This window comes from Cricetulus griseus, chromosome 2, assembly GCF_003668045.3.
Source record: "Cricetulus griseus strain 17A/GY chromosome 2, alternate assembly CriGri-PICRH-1.0, whole genome shotgun sequence".
NCBI lineage: Eukaryota > Metazoa > Chordata > Mammalia > Rodentia > Cricetidae > Cricetulus > Cricetulus griseus.
This window is the reverse complement of record NC_048595.1, coordinates 8395834-8412707: the sequence shown is the minus strand read 5'-3', so window position 1 is coordinate 8412707 and position 16874 is coordinate 8395834. Positions and strand designations below refer to the sequence as shown.

The 16874-nt window shown below is 52.4% G+C and overlaps 1 protein-coding gene across 1 annotated transcript; it reads right to left on the bottom strand.

The window, feature by feature from the left end:
- Positions 1-313: 313 nt before the first annotated feature.
- Positions 314-13352, bottom strand: CUNH1orf167 (chromosome unknown C1orf167 homolog). The gene is given in 11 exon segments (XM_035441182.1): positions 314-2063; positions 6575-6677; positions 7282-7324; positions 7479-7784; positions 8626-8810; positions 8869-8914; positions 9162-9372; positions 10851-11008; positions 11505-11724; positions 12165-12208; positions 12621-13352. Coding segments are annotated over 11 exon segments (2469 nt in total). The 3' UTR covers positions 314-1642.
- Positions 13353-16874: the final 3522 nt, after the last annotated feature.

Below are 16874 nucleotides of genomic sequence, written 5' to 3'. Positions count from 1 at the left end.
TGGGTTCTGGGACCCGAACTCAGGCCCTCTAGAATAGCAGCTAGTGCTCTCTACCATGGAACCATGCTGTAACTGAATTTAAGATCTGGTGAAGCTTGGTGGTGCACTTGCCAGCCTCCTGGTTCTCTGCATACCACTCTTTAAAAAAAATGCCAGGTGGTGGTGGTGCACCCCAGCACTGAGGAGGCAGAGGCAGGTGGATCTCTGTGAGTTTGAGGCCAGCCTGGTCTACAGAGTGAGTTCCAGGACAGCCAGGGCTACACAGAGAAACCCTGTCTCAAATAAAAATAAAATAAGATTAATGTGTGTGGTGAGTGTGGGGAGAGGCATGCATGCCTTGGTACACATGGTGAGGCCAGAGGACAACTGTGTGGGGTTTATTGTCTCCTTCCACCTTAAGTCAGTTACTGGGCTGGCATGGCAAGCACCTTTACCTTTTTTAAATTATTTGTCTTTTTGAAAAAATTTATTTTTTTAACAAACAACGCAGCCTGACTGGCTTCCAACTCAATAGAGATCTGTCTGCCTCTGCTTTCTTGGTGCTGGAACTGAAGCCATGTACTAATATGCTCAGCCACAAACACTTTTAAAAATCTGTGTCCATTTCCTCAATAGACAGAGGCCCTGTGTAACCAGACATGCACAAGGCTGTCGTCACTCCAGACGTTTGCTGATGGGTCCTCCAATCTCCACCATCTTGCTGGCCACCCAGAGCAGGGTTGGTGGTGTCTGTAAGTCTGTTTGCCCCTAGAGCCGCAATCCCATTGTGGACAGAAACCAGCTGATTTTAAGACGAGGAAATGACTCCCCCCACACACACAGTACAAGCGTGCATGCGCACATGTGTGCGTGCGCACACACACCCACACATGTGTGCGTGCGCACACACACCCCTGGGCTCACCTCACCTCTATCAAAAAGTTTGGGGTGTCCAGTTGCAGGAGGCACCCTCTGTTGGCCAGCCTCAGCCAGTGCCTGAAGTCCATGTTCTGTGCCTGGGTCTGTGGCTCCAGCCACCATCTCAATGGAGTTGAGAGCCACTGAACCCAGCGGGTCCTAAAGAGACACTGAAGCCTCCACCAACAGTGGGTGACATCAGCTCGATGGATGTGGGCCTGGCCTGCTAACTGCATCCAGGCCTCTAGGACCCTGGAGAAGTAGGAGGTGTCCATCAGAGCCAGGTTTCTAGAGCTCTGCAAAACACCAATGCCCAGGCCTGGGCCTTCTCCCACCCCTATGCTGGATAATCCAAGAAATGTGCACGGAAAGTCTCAGAAATGAGTAGAATATCACACACGTGAGGGACAAGCATCCTGTCTAAAGGGACAATTCTAACTGACAGCTACACCCTGCTCCCCTCCCCTGGCAAGATGCCAGCCAACTGCCCCTTTGCTGCACTGAGCACACTCGGCAGGGCTACAAGGCAAGGCCGTTAATGTCGGCAGCTTTTCCAAGGGTGGGTCACTCTAAAGGGGACAGGATTGGGATCCACTCCATGTGTCAGCACCCGCCCCCAGCCCCCCAGCCATCCAGACACTCAGCAGGCACCACTCAGACACCCAATATGCTCCACCCTTACCAAAACCAAGTTCAAAAGCTGAGCTGGAAGCATGGTTTGAGGTTGGGCTTGGGCCTTGGATACTCACCTGGATGTCAGCTGCTGGGCAGCGTGAGCTTGGTGGACCTGGCCTAGGTAGGAATCATGCATCCAAGGGACCCAGCACAGGGCCACCTGGACTGGGCTCAGGACTTGAAAGCTCCTTCCCTCCTGTTGCTGAGCCTCACGGGACTGCCCCAGGGAGACTCGCCATACTGCAAAAGCCTGCCAGGCCTGGGCCTTCCTCAGCTGCCTGTCAGTTCCACACTCTTGCAGAAAGCTTCTCCAGCCCAGGACAGAGGCCTGGGCCACGCATGGATCCTGTGCCTGGGGCCCTACTTTGCAGGCCTCCTGTGAGCTAGCAAATGTGGCCCCCAGGTCTCCTCTCAGGTCGTCCTGGAAGGCTTGACAATGGTCCTGGGACACTCCTATGTCCCTCACGTGTTCACACCAGGCCTGGAAATAGCTGCAAAGGGGATGATGGGGGCACAGGTCAGCTCTCAGTTGGATATAGAGGGAAATTACCAATACGGAGTCGGGTAGAAATATAAGGGTATTTAATAGGGAAAAACCTTACTTACAGAGCAACCTAGCCAGCCGGCGTGGCAGCAGTCTGTACCACAAGTACAAAAGTGAAACCGAAAGAGAAAACGCAGTCCCATGCAAGTATCGCTCTAAGTCACCCAGACCACGCCCTTGCAAGCGTGGTCAGGCACACCGGTAGCCAGCCCCTAAGTAGGCATGGCTACAGCTTCCCCTACAATTCCCCTTTTAGTCTAAAAGAGAATTAAAACTTAACACTATAAAGTATCCAAAATTAACAATCATAAAGGTAAACTATAAGAAGATACAACAATCTGCTTATGTCACATCCTAACTATAGGCAGGAAGTGACATAGCAAGGAGATTCATATTTAAGCGAAGGAGAAACAGGAAGGGCCACTTTTCCCATTCGCCTCCTCCAGCGGCAGGATGTGAGCCAACGGCAAGGAGGGACGCCAATAAGGCATCTGTCCGATAAGTCTTATAAAATATATAGACTTATGATAATTAAGACTGAGCTAACAGATGAGGAATCCTAGCCAAGATGAGGAATCATTGGCCAAGCAGCATTGAACCTAATACAAGTTTCTGTGTATTCATTTGGGCCTAACTCGAGCGGGCAGCTGGCGTAAAGTTCACACGTGGTGGTGGGGCTCAGGCGGCATCTGGTGGAAATATTTATCGTAACAGATGGGTGTTGTGTTTATTCAAAGTGACACCTGCAGATGTGCCTGTATTCTCACTGAAGCAGGAGCGTCTCTGGGGCTAGCCTGGGCTTGAAACTCAATCAGGAAAGCGCTTTCTCACAAGCGCAATGCCTTGGGTTCAGTTTGTAGCACTAAATACCACAGGTATAGTGGCATCTGCCCATAAGCCCAGCACCTCTGATACAGAGACAAGAGATCAAGAGTCAAAGTTATCCTTGGCTGCATAGTGAAGGCAGCCTGGGCTACACGACTTTACCCTCTTCTGGCCACTGTAAGACTGTGGACCTGGACCCCCTCACAGCTGAAGAAAACATCTCTGTCACCTTCACTGACCTATGAAGTCACAGGACTGGTCTGGTCAGGAGGTAGACTCTGAGGCTTGTCACCAATGCCAAATTAATGAGAGGCTGCTGGTCATGGCCTCTGGCTTAGACCAACTCTCTTCAGGTCCCAACCTCACCTAAGTCCCAGGCCTACAGTGAGCATCCCAGCACTTTTTTGTCCTAGGCCCCCTGCCTTTCCTACATGGGCAGGGGCAGAGCTCTCCCACCCAACAAGCCCCCAGGTCTGAAGACATCAATGTCCAAGTTCAAGCTACTTCCTGCTGCCAGCCCCAAACACAGCCTTCTTTAGAACCTCGAGGTGGACTTACCCCCTACCTCTGATAATATTTATGGAGAAACTGCTGTCCTGGGACCAGATAGACCAAAAGCCACTAGAGAATCCCCCAGCCTCCCCCCTGTACCCTGCTCAGCCAGCCCTCTGCTCTGTTAAAACACTTTTGGGCCACTAGGCTTTGCATTTAGGTAGTTGGGGCACTTTTTTTTTTGTTTTTTTTTTTTTGTTGTTTTTGTTTGTTTGCTTTGTTTTGTTTTTCTTGGTGCTGGAACCTGAACCCAGAATGTCACCCATGCTAAACACATAACTTCCCCAGTGGATGCCATTCCCAGCTTCAAATTTTCTTTTTTGTTGAAGATTTTGATAATGTTTAGGCATTAAAAGAATTCAAGGGTTTTAAAAATCTAGGGGCTGGGGGTATAGCTCAGTTAGAAGAATGCTTTGTCTTGTATGGATGAAGGCCTGGGTTTGATCCCCAGTCTTGCACAATCAGGGCACGGTGCCTCAGGACTATAATCCCAGCACTTGAAAGGTAGACGTAGGAGGATCTGAGAGTTCAGAGTTACGGGAAGTCAGCTACACAGCAAACTGGAGGTGAGGCTGGGCCACAAGAGACCCTGTCTAAAACAAAACAAAACAATAATAAACTAAATCTAACCTTCCAGGGGCTGGAGAAGTGTCTCCGCAGTAAGGATATGCATTACTTTTCCAGAGGCCAGGGTTCCATTCCCAGCACCCGCATCAGGTGGCTCACAACTGCCTCTAACTGCAGCTTCAGGGGATCCCATGCCTCTAGCCTCTGAGGACACCAGCATGCACTCAGGTACACATATACATACGTGATTAAAAATAAGATCATCTTTTTTAAAAGTGTAGGTTTCTGTTTCGCTATAAAAACTTTAAGATTTAACGTTCATTCCTGGTGGACAAGCTGGAGAAGCAGCTGTCCCCAGTGGTCAGGACCCCAGCTTTCTAAGACAATCAAATCCATTCTAACAGTTCATTACTGCAACTGGTGGACATAGACGATACTTAGAATGGCCGCCAATGAGCCAGCAAGCTGATTCAGTAAGTAAAAGTGCTTGCTGCTGAGGCTGAATTCCTGGACTCAGTTCCAGGAATTCCTGAGTCCAGTTCCCTGAATACATATGGTGAATGGTGAGAACCAGCTCCCTCTGACCTCCATGTTGGCATACACACACACACACACACACACACACACACACACACCCCGAGAGGGAGTTGAGTGGGGTGAGGTGTCAGTCATTCCTGGGATTAGCTTGTAAAGAAAAAGAAAGGAGTTTCTAGTTTGAGCACACACTCTCACTGCCTCTTGCATCACTCACCTTACTCACTTATATGAGTGAGTTCTGCAGAGATGCAGACTTACCAGCACCCCCACAGGGGAACTTAGAAGTGGGTGTCTGCCCTACACAGAGCTTTCTGATGTAGTTCCGGCCCTGGGTGACCCCTCACTGCAGCCTCTTGGGAGAAAAGGAAACAGGGGCCCATAAGCTATCAGACTCTCTCTTGTTCCGTTGACACCATGAGATACTAAAAGTTGGTGGCTTTAAACTATAAGCAGTGAGTAGAGCTAACTGAGTGGTTGGTGGTGCTCAACTCTAATCCTGCACGCAGGAGACAGAGGCAGGCAGATCTCTATAAGTTCAAGGCCAGCCTGATCTACAGAGCGAGTGCCAGGACAGCCAGGGCTACACATAGAGAAACCTTGTCTCAAACAACAACAACAACCCCCCAACACACACACACACACACACACACACACACACACACACACACAAAAGAAATCAATCAAACAAATACCTATAAGCAGGGAACCAGTAAAATGTGTCAGTGGGTAAGGGTATTTGCTGCTGACCCTGACAACCTGAGTTAAATCTCCTGGATTCACATACGTGATGGAGAAAACTGGCCCTTGTTCGTTGTCTTCTGACTTCCACAAAAGAGCTGTGGCACACAAATAACCAATTAACTAATTCATTAATTAAAACAAAACAGTACGTAGGGACTGGGCGTGTGGCTCAGAGTGTGGCTCAGTGGCAGCCTGGAGCACTTGCCCAGCATGCCAAGACCTTGGATTCCATCCCCAGAACTGAAGTTAATTAGTTACATAAAATGCTCAAGTGTTGGGGCTATTTGTTGTTCAGCAAGGGGTGGGAGCCTCCTGGATGTGACTATGACTTGGCTGGGGTCAAACTGAGTACAGAGAGAAAGGTCCTCCTTTCTGCTGAGCCAGGATCCTGGGAATCTCGCCAGGATCCATCCCCTCCTTCCTCAGACAGGCTCCTCTCCAAGGCCACTTGCTCTCCCAGCAAGCAAGCCCGTCTCTAGCATCATGGCCCTGAGAGCACGAGGGCCCTGTCCCCCCTGACCTCAGAGCACAGGCAGGCAAAGCAAAGGTGACAGGGACAGAGAGGGGGACACTGATGCTCTGGCCTGGAGTTTGCCATGGACTGTCTCATGGGGTCACACAGTCACCCCCATGAAGCACGTACATTTGTTTTGCAGATGATGGAACAGGGACTCAGGGTACTTAGGTGGCTTCCAGGACAGCCCCAGGGCTGTTACACAGAGAAACCCTGTCTCAAAAAAAAAAAAAAAAAAAAAGAAAAAAACAACAACAACAACAAAAAAAAACAAGCCGGGGGTTGGTGGCACACACCCTTAATCCCAGCACTCGGGAGGCAGAGGCAGGCAGATCTCTGTGAGTTCGAGGCCAGTCTGGTCTCTAGAGCGAGTGCCAGGATAGGCTCCAAAGCTACACAGAGAAATGCTGTCTCGAAAAACCAAAACCAAAACAAAAACAAAAAACAGACAAACAAACAAACAAAACAAAAACAAAAGAAGATCTACACAGCATGAGACGGAAGAGCTGAGACCCAGCCGAAGTGTCCCTCTACCACTCAGGCCTTCATGCACCCTCTGCGATGCAGTCCCTGGGCTCTGAGATGGCTGTGGAGTGTCACTAAGGGGCCCTGCCTTCCCCACCCATTCCTTGGCTCACTTTGCCAGCAGGAGAGCCAGCGGCTCGGGGCCACTTGCTCCATCCTGGCCCTGCTCCTGGAATCTCTTCAGCACTGCCCATCACTGCACCAGCGGCCGCCACCACAGACCCATCACAGCCCTGCGGCTCTGATCTCAGCCCCAGTGAGCAGCTAGCTCTCTCCAGGGCCCTTGAGCTGAGGAGGACACTGGGAAGGATGGGGAATGTCCACTCTGAGTACAGTTGTTAGGCTAGCCTCACCTTCTGTACCCTTCCATCCTCCCCTCAGCAACAGCCATAGCCTGGGCGAGTTCCAGTCAAGGAGAGGATGGGTTGCTGGGGATCAGAGGGGTCTAGGGCCCTTCCAAAGGACATTGTGTCAGGTGATGGGACTAGAAAAGGATCCTCAACCTCCGATGCCAAGTCCAGTGCTCAGTCATTGAAGTCAGTACTGTAATGACCCTCATTTTACAGACAGGCAAGCAGAGGCACAGAGACGTCAAGTAACCTGTCCCAGATCACACGGCCAGAGGCATGAAAAGCAAGTGTTGGGATGTAGGCAGTCCCTTCTCAAGCCCTGCTCTGTGGGAGAGCATCTGGAGAGAAATACACTACAGCCTGTCCTGCCCCGGCTCCCACCCTCACAGCAGGATAGGGCAGGAGGACATGAGAAGTTAAACGGCCTGGATTCTGGGGACCATGGGGACTGGGTTGTGAGCAGAGAACCCCCTGAGATGCAGACTCCACAGGCTGCTGCTGGGAAGGCCAAGGATGGGTGGGGGGGAGGGGTTCCTACCGCCTCTGGAGGGTACGGCGGTACAGCCTCACTGCATTCTGGGTCTGCTGGACCTGCACCTGCCAGGGAAGAAGGCACAGTCCCTGTCGTACCACCTGGCTGCCCACAGAATACCCACCAGGAAGGTCTCCAGGAGGGTGAGGGCCCCTGGAAACTGTGGGTGGGGGTGAATCCTGGGACACCCCCCATCTCCACCCGACTCCAGCCCCTCACCTTCTCCAGTGGCCCTCCTGATGTTCCGAGGCCCAGCCAGGCTTCCCCTCTCGGGCTGTTGCCCCATGGCTGCAGGGCTAACATGGTCTCCATGCTGCTTGAGGGAGGCTCCGGACCCCAGGCTCTTAAGTGCCACTGGCTCAGGATGTGCTGCAGAGCCCGCTTCTGCATGCCCTGGAAAAAGGAGCTGGGGGAGGGGGGCAGGTAAGTCTCTGGGACCCCCAGCACCCACGACAGGGACAGGGCTGCTGTGAGGGAACCCAGCGGGAAGGCCATGATCAGTTGAAGCCAATGGATCACTCGGAGCTTCAAAGAATGATGTCATAGCTCAGCGGTGGAGCCCTTGCTTAGTGTGGATGATGAGTCTGAGGTCCTGATGCCTGGCCCCACAAAGACACAAACAAGTCTCTCTAGGGCCAGCCCAGCCCACTGCCCTCTAGTGGGGAACTCAGTTAAAAACAAACAAAACAAAATACTTTTCCTAAAAACAAAGCAAAGCAAAATGAAACAAAAACAGAAACAATGAAACACAAGCCATGGTAGTCCAAGATTGTAATCCCACAACTCAGGAAGCTGAGGCAGGAGGATTGCCAGTAGTTTGTAGTCACCCTGAACTATGTGACATCATGCTTGCTAGAACAAAATTCTTTTTCTTCTCCCCATGCCCACCAAGGTTTCTCGTGTAACCCTGGTTGTCATAAAACTCCCTCTATAGCCCAGGCTGGCCTTGAACTCACAGAGATGCCTCCCAAGTGCTGGGATTAAAAGAATGTGCCATGCCCCACTGTAACAGAATTCGTAGCTCTGTAACTCCTGGTTTACTCTCCCTGACAGCCTAGTCTAGAAGCTGGCCCCTGATGACCCCAGCCTCCCTTCCCCACAGCCTGGGCTCAGAGTCCTTCCTGGTGCCACTTGTCTTTGTAAAGGCAACTGGGAGAAAGTGGTCCCAGCAGCTTCCTGCTTGGTCACTGTCTCAGTGTCCCACCGCCATCCCCCAGGCGGTGATATCTGCTGGGAGACACAATGTATCCTTTCAGGCCGAGGCCATGAGAAGGCTGGGGATGCTGACTGGGATCTAAAGGACAATGGTCGTGTATCTACCTTGTCAGGGGCTGGCCCTACGTCATCAGTGTCTGGACACCTACACAGCTTGCTGGTGCTGGTAGAGTCGTGTCCTCCAGAGCAGCAGGACCCGGTGCAGAGCCAACCTTTGGCAGGCTTCCCACAGGGAGCACGGATCTGGCTCCTGGGGCAGCTGCTGCGCCTGGACCACTGTCTCCAGGCAATAGGAGGTGGTGGTTCCTGGGACTAAGATGCCGAGGGCCTTATTCCCTGGGAAGAAGGCAGGATGTGGTGTGGTCGCTGCTTGCTCAGGCCACATGCTCCCCACAAGGCCGCCTCAAGTCCCCATCTTCCCCATCTTGGGAAGGGCCTTCCTGGAGCAGAGGGCCACATGCTTTCATGGTAGAATGTGGAGCGACAGGAATGTAGCCCAGCAAGGCCTGATCCCTCAGGAACCCCTCCCAAAGGGCAAGCCTCTCTCCCCCCCACCCCCCACCCCCGCCCCAAGACCCAGCTCAGCAAAGTCCTCTCCCATGTAATATTCATGAGTTTTACTGGGCTCTGGAGCTTAATTAATTGGAGCTTTGGTTGGAGGGAACCCCACCCCCACCCCACCCCCACCCCTGCCCCACTCCCCGAGTTTGCAACTGGCTTACCTGCCTTCCTCCGGTAGAGGGACAACTGAGTCACCTTTGTCACATCTGAGGCCTGGAGCTGCTTCATCTCCATCCACTGTCCCAAGCATACCCTCAAGATCCTCACCCGTTGGTGGGCCAGGTGTCTCCTGCACTGGGCCCCTCTTTGCACAAACCGTTGCCAGGCCCTGAAGCACCTAGCGAGAGAAGGGAAACTACCCTTGGCAGCAGCCACCTGCCTCCTGCCACACACACTTCAGTGGACACCGGCCTTCCCCTCTCTGAGCCTCTGTTTCTCACCTACAAAACAGAAGGCTTCGAGAAACTGAGCATGGCATCTGCTCAGGCCACAGATGTCATCCCCAGGTGTCTGCAGGGCCTCAGCACCCTCCCACCTGGCCCCCACATCCACCCTTGCCTCACTCGTTCTGTTGGTTCCGACTCTGACCAGAGTGACATCTCTCTCATCTTGAGTCCAATCAGCTTAAGTGCCTGCTCAGCCTCCTGAGGCGTCCTCTTTGCTCCTGGAATAAAATCTCAACTCCTCCCCGTAGCCCCCAAGCTAGGTGGGACTTGACCCCGAACACCTTTTCCACCCGTCTAAAGCCTAAAAACATTTCAGAGGCCCCCTTAGCTGCACATTATTGCTGAGTTTGGGGTTTGTTTGTTTGTTTCTACATGGAGACAGGGTTTCTCTGAGTAGCCCTGGTTGTCCTGGAACTTGCTTTGTAGACGAGGCTGGCCTCCAAATAACAGAAATCCACCTGTCTCTGCCTCCCCAGTACTGGAACTAAAGGTGTGCGCCTGATGCTAGTTTTCTCCTTTATGTATTTGGTCTTTTGTTTTTGTTTTTGTTTTTGTTTTTGTTTTTGTTTTTCAAGACAGGGTTTCTCTGTGGCTTTGGAGGCTGTCCTGGAACTAGCTCTTGTAGACCAGGCTGGTCTCAAACTCAGAGATCCGCCTGCCTTTGCCTCCCGAGTGCTGGGATTAAAGGCATGCGCCACTACCGCCCGGCTGTATTTGGTCTTTCTATATTGCTAACGTGACCTTGATTTCCTGGACTCCAGCAATCCTCCTGCCTCAGCCTCTGGAGTAGCTGGGCCTATGAACTTTTACTACTCCACTGGCTCGTCTTTGCAAACCCTGTTCCCTTTGTGAGGTGCCCTGGTCCTTGTCTCCCTCTACTAGAAACTATTCATCCTTCATGGCTCACCATGTCTAGGTCACTAGGTCACTTCCAGTGTTAAAAGCTCCTGTGGGGGATGAGGGATCAACATGGGGTTATGGAATAAAAAAAAAGAAAAGGCCCACAGATTAAAACAGTATTATGGGGGCTGGAGGGATGGCTCAGTGGTTAAGAGCACTGGTTGCCTTTGCAGAGGACCAGGGTTCAGTTACCAGCATCTACACCTATCAGCTCACGAACCACCCGTAACTCCAGATCCAGGGGGCCCACTGCCTTCTTCTGGACTCTATGGGAACCTTGCATGCATGTGTGCACATGCAACCATTCAAGCACACATATGTAAATGAAAATAAGTATAAAATACAAATAAGTAAAAATAAACATTATACTGTCTGGTTACTCAACAGCTTACTACATGGTTAGGTAGGCCCGACTGTTCCTCTTTTATAATTATAACTGGTATCACTACTGGAATGCTTTTGTCCTCACCATGGTTCTCTGTGGAAGAAGCTGGTGGACAGGGGCAGGGTGGGGGTGGGGGTAGGCCACCAGCTGCCTAGGCCACATCGCTCAGTCTTGGTGTCCACGCTCACCTGCATTTCCAGGCAAGGTCTATGGCTGCTTTTCTTCCCAAGGAAGGGCTTCCCCTAGAAGCAAGGAACGGAGGAGATGCAGCCTGGGTGCCGGGTAGCTCCTGTTTCTGCTGTAAAGCAACACGTCTCCCCTGGGTCAAAAGACAATGGGCAAAAGGAGGCTGACTAAGGCCTGGAATGAGGCTTCTGTCAAAGCTCTGGCCCTAACCTAACACTGCCCATTTCCTCGGGAATGATGGAATGTAGAAAGAATCCCAAGAGACAAAACTTTTCTTTGGAGGCAAACCTTCCGCCCTCACTCAGGACCCAAGGAAGAAGAGTACCCACACATCCTCCCAGGCCAAGCTAGCAAATCACTAATGAAGAAAAACAAAACAAACAAAAACGAAACAAAACAAAACAAAACAAAACAGTAGACAAGGAGCTGGAGAGATCAGTCATGAGCTGCAACCCGGGCCTATCGGATGCCCTCTCTCAGTAGGTGTAGCTGTCTCTCAGACAAAGCAGAGCCACATCATTCCTTCCAAGCCCCAAGCTAGAGAACACAGACCTCTTGGAAGCCCCAGGCCAGCAGCGCTTCTGCACTTTGCTCCCATGCTGCCTCCAGCTGGGCCTCCTGGAGCCGGAGCCGGAGCCGTTGGACCCAACGCAGTACTCTTAGGCTCTTTTGCATCAGCTGCCTTTGTCTCAGAGCTATGGCCTTAGCTGCTGCCTGGTGCCTCTGTGACAAATGCTTCCAGGCTCTGAAACATCTGGACAGCAGCTTCTGGCTGATGAAGGGGTAGACACAACTCTCAGCTGCCTAGGACTCCATTCATATGACTTTTCCAGTAACAGTGAAGGTGACACCCCCTTCCTCAGCAGAACTAACTGCACACCCAAAGAACCCTCTTTGCTAATGCCTGGACTTAATAGTCCCCTCCAAGTAAGAGGCTCCCAGAGAGAGGAGAATTGCCCCACTGCACTGATGTCTACAATCCCCGGTGAGTCAAACCCAGGGGTGTAGAACTTGTCCTTGGGTCCTGGAGGTCTCTGGTTTCTCATAAGGGACAGTTCTGTCCCCTTAAAATCCTACTGTGGCTCTGCCATCAGATGCCTGTCTCCATCAAGTCTCTGGCATAGGAGTTGTCCCTGGAGTGCTGCCCCCCCCCCAACACACACACACACACACACACACACACACACACACACACACACAGCAGGACCTTACCACACTGCCTGGGGATCTGAGGTCCCAACACTTTGAGCCTTGTTCTGCAGAAACAAAAGCCATGACAGTTCTCAGGCTAAAGCCGTCTTCTGGGACGGCTTCCCCACACACACATCCTGGGACTTCTACCTGCTGAGTACTCTGAGCTGGGGCTGTATTTGATGGGCGGGAGGCCATCCTCTCCCCATCCCAGCCTGCTTCTTCCTGTGGGGCTTTCTCACTCCCTGCCTGCCTAGGCAGGGCACTGAAGACAGTTGGAGATTTGAGTCTGGCTTCTCTGCTACCTGCCTCTCGTGTGGCACTGATGTGTCCTCTGTTCCTCTTGTTATATGGAAGACCTGGGGAACCCCTCTCTCTTGCCCCAAGGTGCTGGGTAGAAAGGATCTCTTGGTCTGAGTCAGAGAAATGCCCAGCCAATGTTCCCAGAGTGGCCTCGTGTAACTGGGGCTTGCATACAGGGGACTCCGAGAGTCTAGCTTGGACCCTGAGAGTCTCCAGGAGATTTATACTTTCCCTAGGGTGGTTGGGCCAAGGTTGAGTAGGGGTTGACTGGCTACTGCGGGTGTGGGCCCTCCTATGTGTAGGGCCTGGGTGTTCCTGGCATGTCGGGCTCCTTGAACGGGTTGCCACAGGCTCTAGGTGTTGGATAGAGTCCAGCAGCCAGTGGTCAGTGATGCACGAGGAACGGGATGAGACCCAAGACTGGCTGTGGGCACAGACAGACAGGTCCTCCAATGTGAGGGGCTCCCCCACAAGCCTGGGTGCCCAGCTCCCTGAAGCACACCAGGGCCTGGGGCCAGGCCATATACACCCATCAAGAGGAGCCAAGCCCCCAGAGAGTCTCAGGTCTAAGCAGAGGGTGTCCGTGGCCCGGAGTGTCTGCCTCTGGTGGGAGGGTGGGCCAGCTGGTGGCAGGCAGCTGTTCCGCAGATGGGGGCTGGCGTTCCCTCGGAAGCACAGGTTACTCTGCTGTGCAAAGGGCTCTTGGGCCCTCGTCGATTGGGACCTCCCTGCGGGAAGCTTCAGGTTACTCTGCTGCCAGAGACCTGGGTCACCTAGTTGGCCAGTTGTGTCCTTCAGGGCAGGGGCCAAGCGGGGACAAAAGCTGCTCAGATTGCTTTGGACTTGGTAAGGTCTGTGGCATAGCACTGAGCCTTGGGAGCGAATGGCGGCCTGGCGCATGGGCATCGTCTGGCCTCCTCTACTCCCCAAGCTGATGTCCAGGTTCCTCCAGGGCCTCTTCAGCTCTATAAGGAAGAGAGACAGCCACACCCTGGGAACCACGTGATGCCTTCTCAGGTAAGACCAAGGGGGTATCCAGGCCTCAGAGCTGGGGAGTGGCAGGGCTCCTGGTGGGAGGGTCAGAGCTTTAGCTCCACAGCCCTGAGGAAGCCATTGTTCAGGCCGGGGGCCCAGGGGCCTCCGAGCCAGGTGAAGTGGTCTGACATGAGGCCTGGCTACATAGAGCAGGGAAGAGGAGGCGGCAGAGGGGAGCCTGAAGGAAGGCTGTCTGTAGCTGGGACCAGGGTGCATGGAGGGCTTTGGATAGGGGGCAGCCAGCTGAGAAGGGGTAAAGGGAGAAAAGGAAAGAGTGAAAGGTGGCCAGCTTACAATTTACCTTGTGGTCGGTCACTCAGAACATTCCCACCCCTCAGCTGCACCCCCTGGCTGCCCTCCAGTGACCTGGACTGATCCAGGCATAAAAATCAGAATCTGACACGGTAGTGGTGGCGCACGCCTTTAATCTCAGCACTGGGGAGGCAGAGGCAGGCGGGATCTCTGTGAGTTCAAGGCCAGTCTGGTCTACAGAGTGAGTTCCAGGACAGCAAGGGTTACACAGAGAAACCCTGTCTTGAAAAAACCAAAAAGGGGGTGGGGTTAGAATTTGAATTTGTTTGGGGACTATTTGTACCCTTGGCTGGACCAACTCTGTAGGCTTCTTTTTCTTTGTTTGTTTGTTTGTTTGTTTGTTTTTGGTTTGGTTTTTCAAACCCCTTTGGGACCCCTCTCTTCCGAGGCCACACCCTTTGAAGGATACTGTACCAACCAAGTACAGTATCATTGAGAATAAAATCTCCAGAGCCAGGAAGATGATGGGCAGGTACCTGGGGAGGACCCTCCTGCCACCACCTTGCCATGCTCAGTAGGCTTCTTACCTGGCCCCAGGACAGTCATAGTCTTTGGAGGCACATTCTCTTTGCATCTGGTGGCAGGTCTTGGCTCCATGGGCTGTGGACAGCTGTGCATTCAATTAGATGGGTTGGGGTGGGGGTGTGGCTCAGGGTGGAACACTGGCCTGGCATATATGAGACCCTGGGTTAGATCCTCAGCATAAAATCAGGGCCGGGGCAGTCATGGAGAAAGGAGATACCCTGGCCACAGGGCCACATCCTCGGCTATTCTGGAGATGGTTCCTCTCTGCATAGGGGTCCCTGCTCACTGTCCCACATAGCTTCTCCCCTCTCTATTGTTATATTTTCTTCTTTTTTGAGTTTTTAAAAAGTTTATTTATTTATGTATACAGGTTTCTGCCTGCAAGCGTGCCTGCAGGCCAGAAGAGGGCACCAGATCTCATAACAGATGGTTGTGACCCACCATGTGGTTGCTGGGAATTAAACTCAGGACCTCTGGAAGAGCAGCCAGTGCTCTTAACCTCTGAGCCATCTCTCCAGCCTGATTTTTTTTTTTTTTTTTTGAGGCAGGGTCTTAAAACCCTGACTGGCCTGGAACTTACTATGTAGACCAGGATGGCCTCAAACTCACAAAAGTTCACCTGCCGCTGTTTCCCAAGTGCTGGGATTAAAGGTGTGCACCCACCATGCCAATCTAAGGGTGTCAGATCTCCAGGAACTGGAGTCACAGATGATTATGAGCCATCACGTGGGTGCTGGGAACCAAACCTGGGCCTCTGGAAGAGCAATAAGTACTCTTAACCACTGAGCCATCTCTCCTATCTCTCTTCTGCTTCGAGAGTTTCCCGTGTAGATCAGGCTGGCCCCACGCCTGCTATGTTTAGCTAAGGATGATACTAAACTCCCTTTCCCAAGTGCTGAGATTACAGGCTGTGCCACCACACCTAGTTTGTGCGGGGCTGGAGCTCACACCTGGGCTTTCCGCATGCTAGGCAGGCAAGTGCACTCAGAGTTCATTACTTTTCTTTTTTTCTTCCTTCCTCCCTCCTTCCTGTACTTAAGTTCTGGTTCAAACATCACCCAAGCCCTTCTGTCACCCATGGCAGCAGGCTGCCTACCCCTCACTCTCTGTGCCCTGGATGTGTGCCTCCTGGCATGCATCATCATTGTGTGTATTGAGGAGACGTCGGCCTCACCTACGCATACAGAATAGTCTGGCACACGGTGGGCTTATGAACGTGTTAAGTGACTGTACCACTCTAAGCACCAGGTCAGCCATTAGCAGGCATTCTACTGTTTAATCTGCACCGCAGTCCATCCTGAGATTGTTTCCCGGTTCTAGAAACGAAGCCACTGGGGCTTAGAAAGGCCACCAGCCGGTTGCACAGTGGCACAGCTGGGCAGCTCTGCTGAGAAGGCTGGTTTGTAAGCATGGGCCACTCCCGTTTTTTAGGTCCTGCCCCGCCATCCCCACGCCCACATAAGGACACTCAGAGCCTCTCTTTCTCACCGTAGGAGCCTGTGACCAGTTTCCTGCCCTCAGTCTTCCTTGGGACCTTTCTTTTGACCAACCAGGTTTGAACCGGGATGGGCAGGCTCTCCGCTGGGGACCGCTAACGACCACGTTAAGTGTGAGGTGGAAGAATTTCAAAGACAAGAGCGTGCTCGCCTAGCTCCGCCCCACCCCGCCCCCAGGGTGCCTTGCGCGTTCCCCAGCCAAAGTTGCAGATGCCCGCCTGCACGCATCTGCAGGTCCGAATGAGCTGCACGCGCTCTGAGCTGGGGTTCTGGCCCAGGACCTGCATCTGAGTTCCACAAAGGCAGACTTTTTTCCGTCATTGTTTGTGATCTCCGGGCTGGAAACCAACCCACATCGTCTCGTAGGCATGCTTTGATATTGGTCCGATCATGCTTCCCCTCAAACCTCGCGCATTTTCCACATTACAAACCTTTGCCTGAGCTGCTCCACAGTGCACTCTGCAATCTGTGCTTTACCTGTGACAGAGGAAAGAGCCTGGAAGCAAGTTACACGGCTCGTGTTGTTGGGTGGCCTTAGACAATTTCCCAAACTTTCTGTGACACCCCCACCCCATTTTTTAAAAGTAGTGCTGGGGATTGAACCCATGACCTGTGCATGCTAGGTAGGATCTTTTCTGCCAAGTTAGATCTCTAGCCTCCCTCCTACCTCTTCTAAGACTATGTCAAGCCAGGTGTGTGGTAGCACAAGGCAGGCAGACCTGTGTGATTTCCAGGGCAGCCAGCCCTACATAGTGATCCCTGTCTCAAAAACAAATAAGTTAAAATAAATAAAAAATAAAACCTTGACAAATATCGTCCTAACCCTGGTGGATGAGGCCTTTTGGCCATCTGTAAATGTCACTGAACCTCTTTCTATATCGTCTCTAGGCTGCTTTTCTGAGAGACTCCTTCAAACCTGCCTTCCCGGCCGGCAGTCCTGTCTGCTGCATTGGGTTTCTGCTTTAAACCCGTGTTTGTCACTTGTAGAAGTGGCTGTCCTCTTATATCATCAGTCACCCCAGCCTCCATAAAGCACATTCCAGCTCTAGGTCAGCTCTAC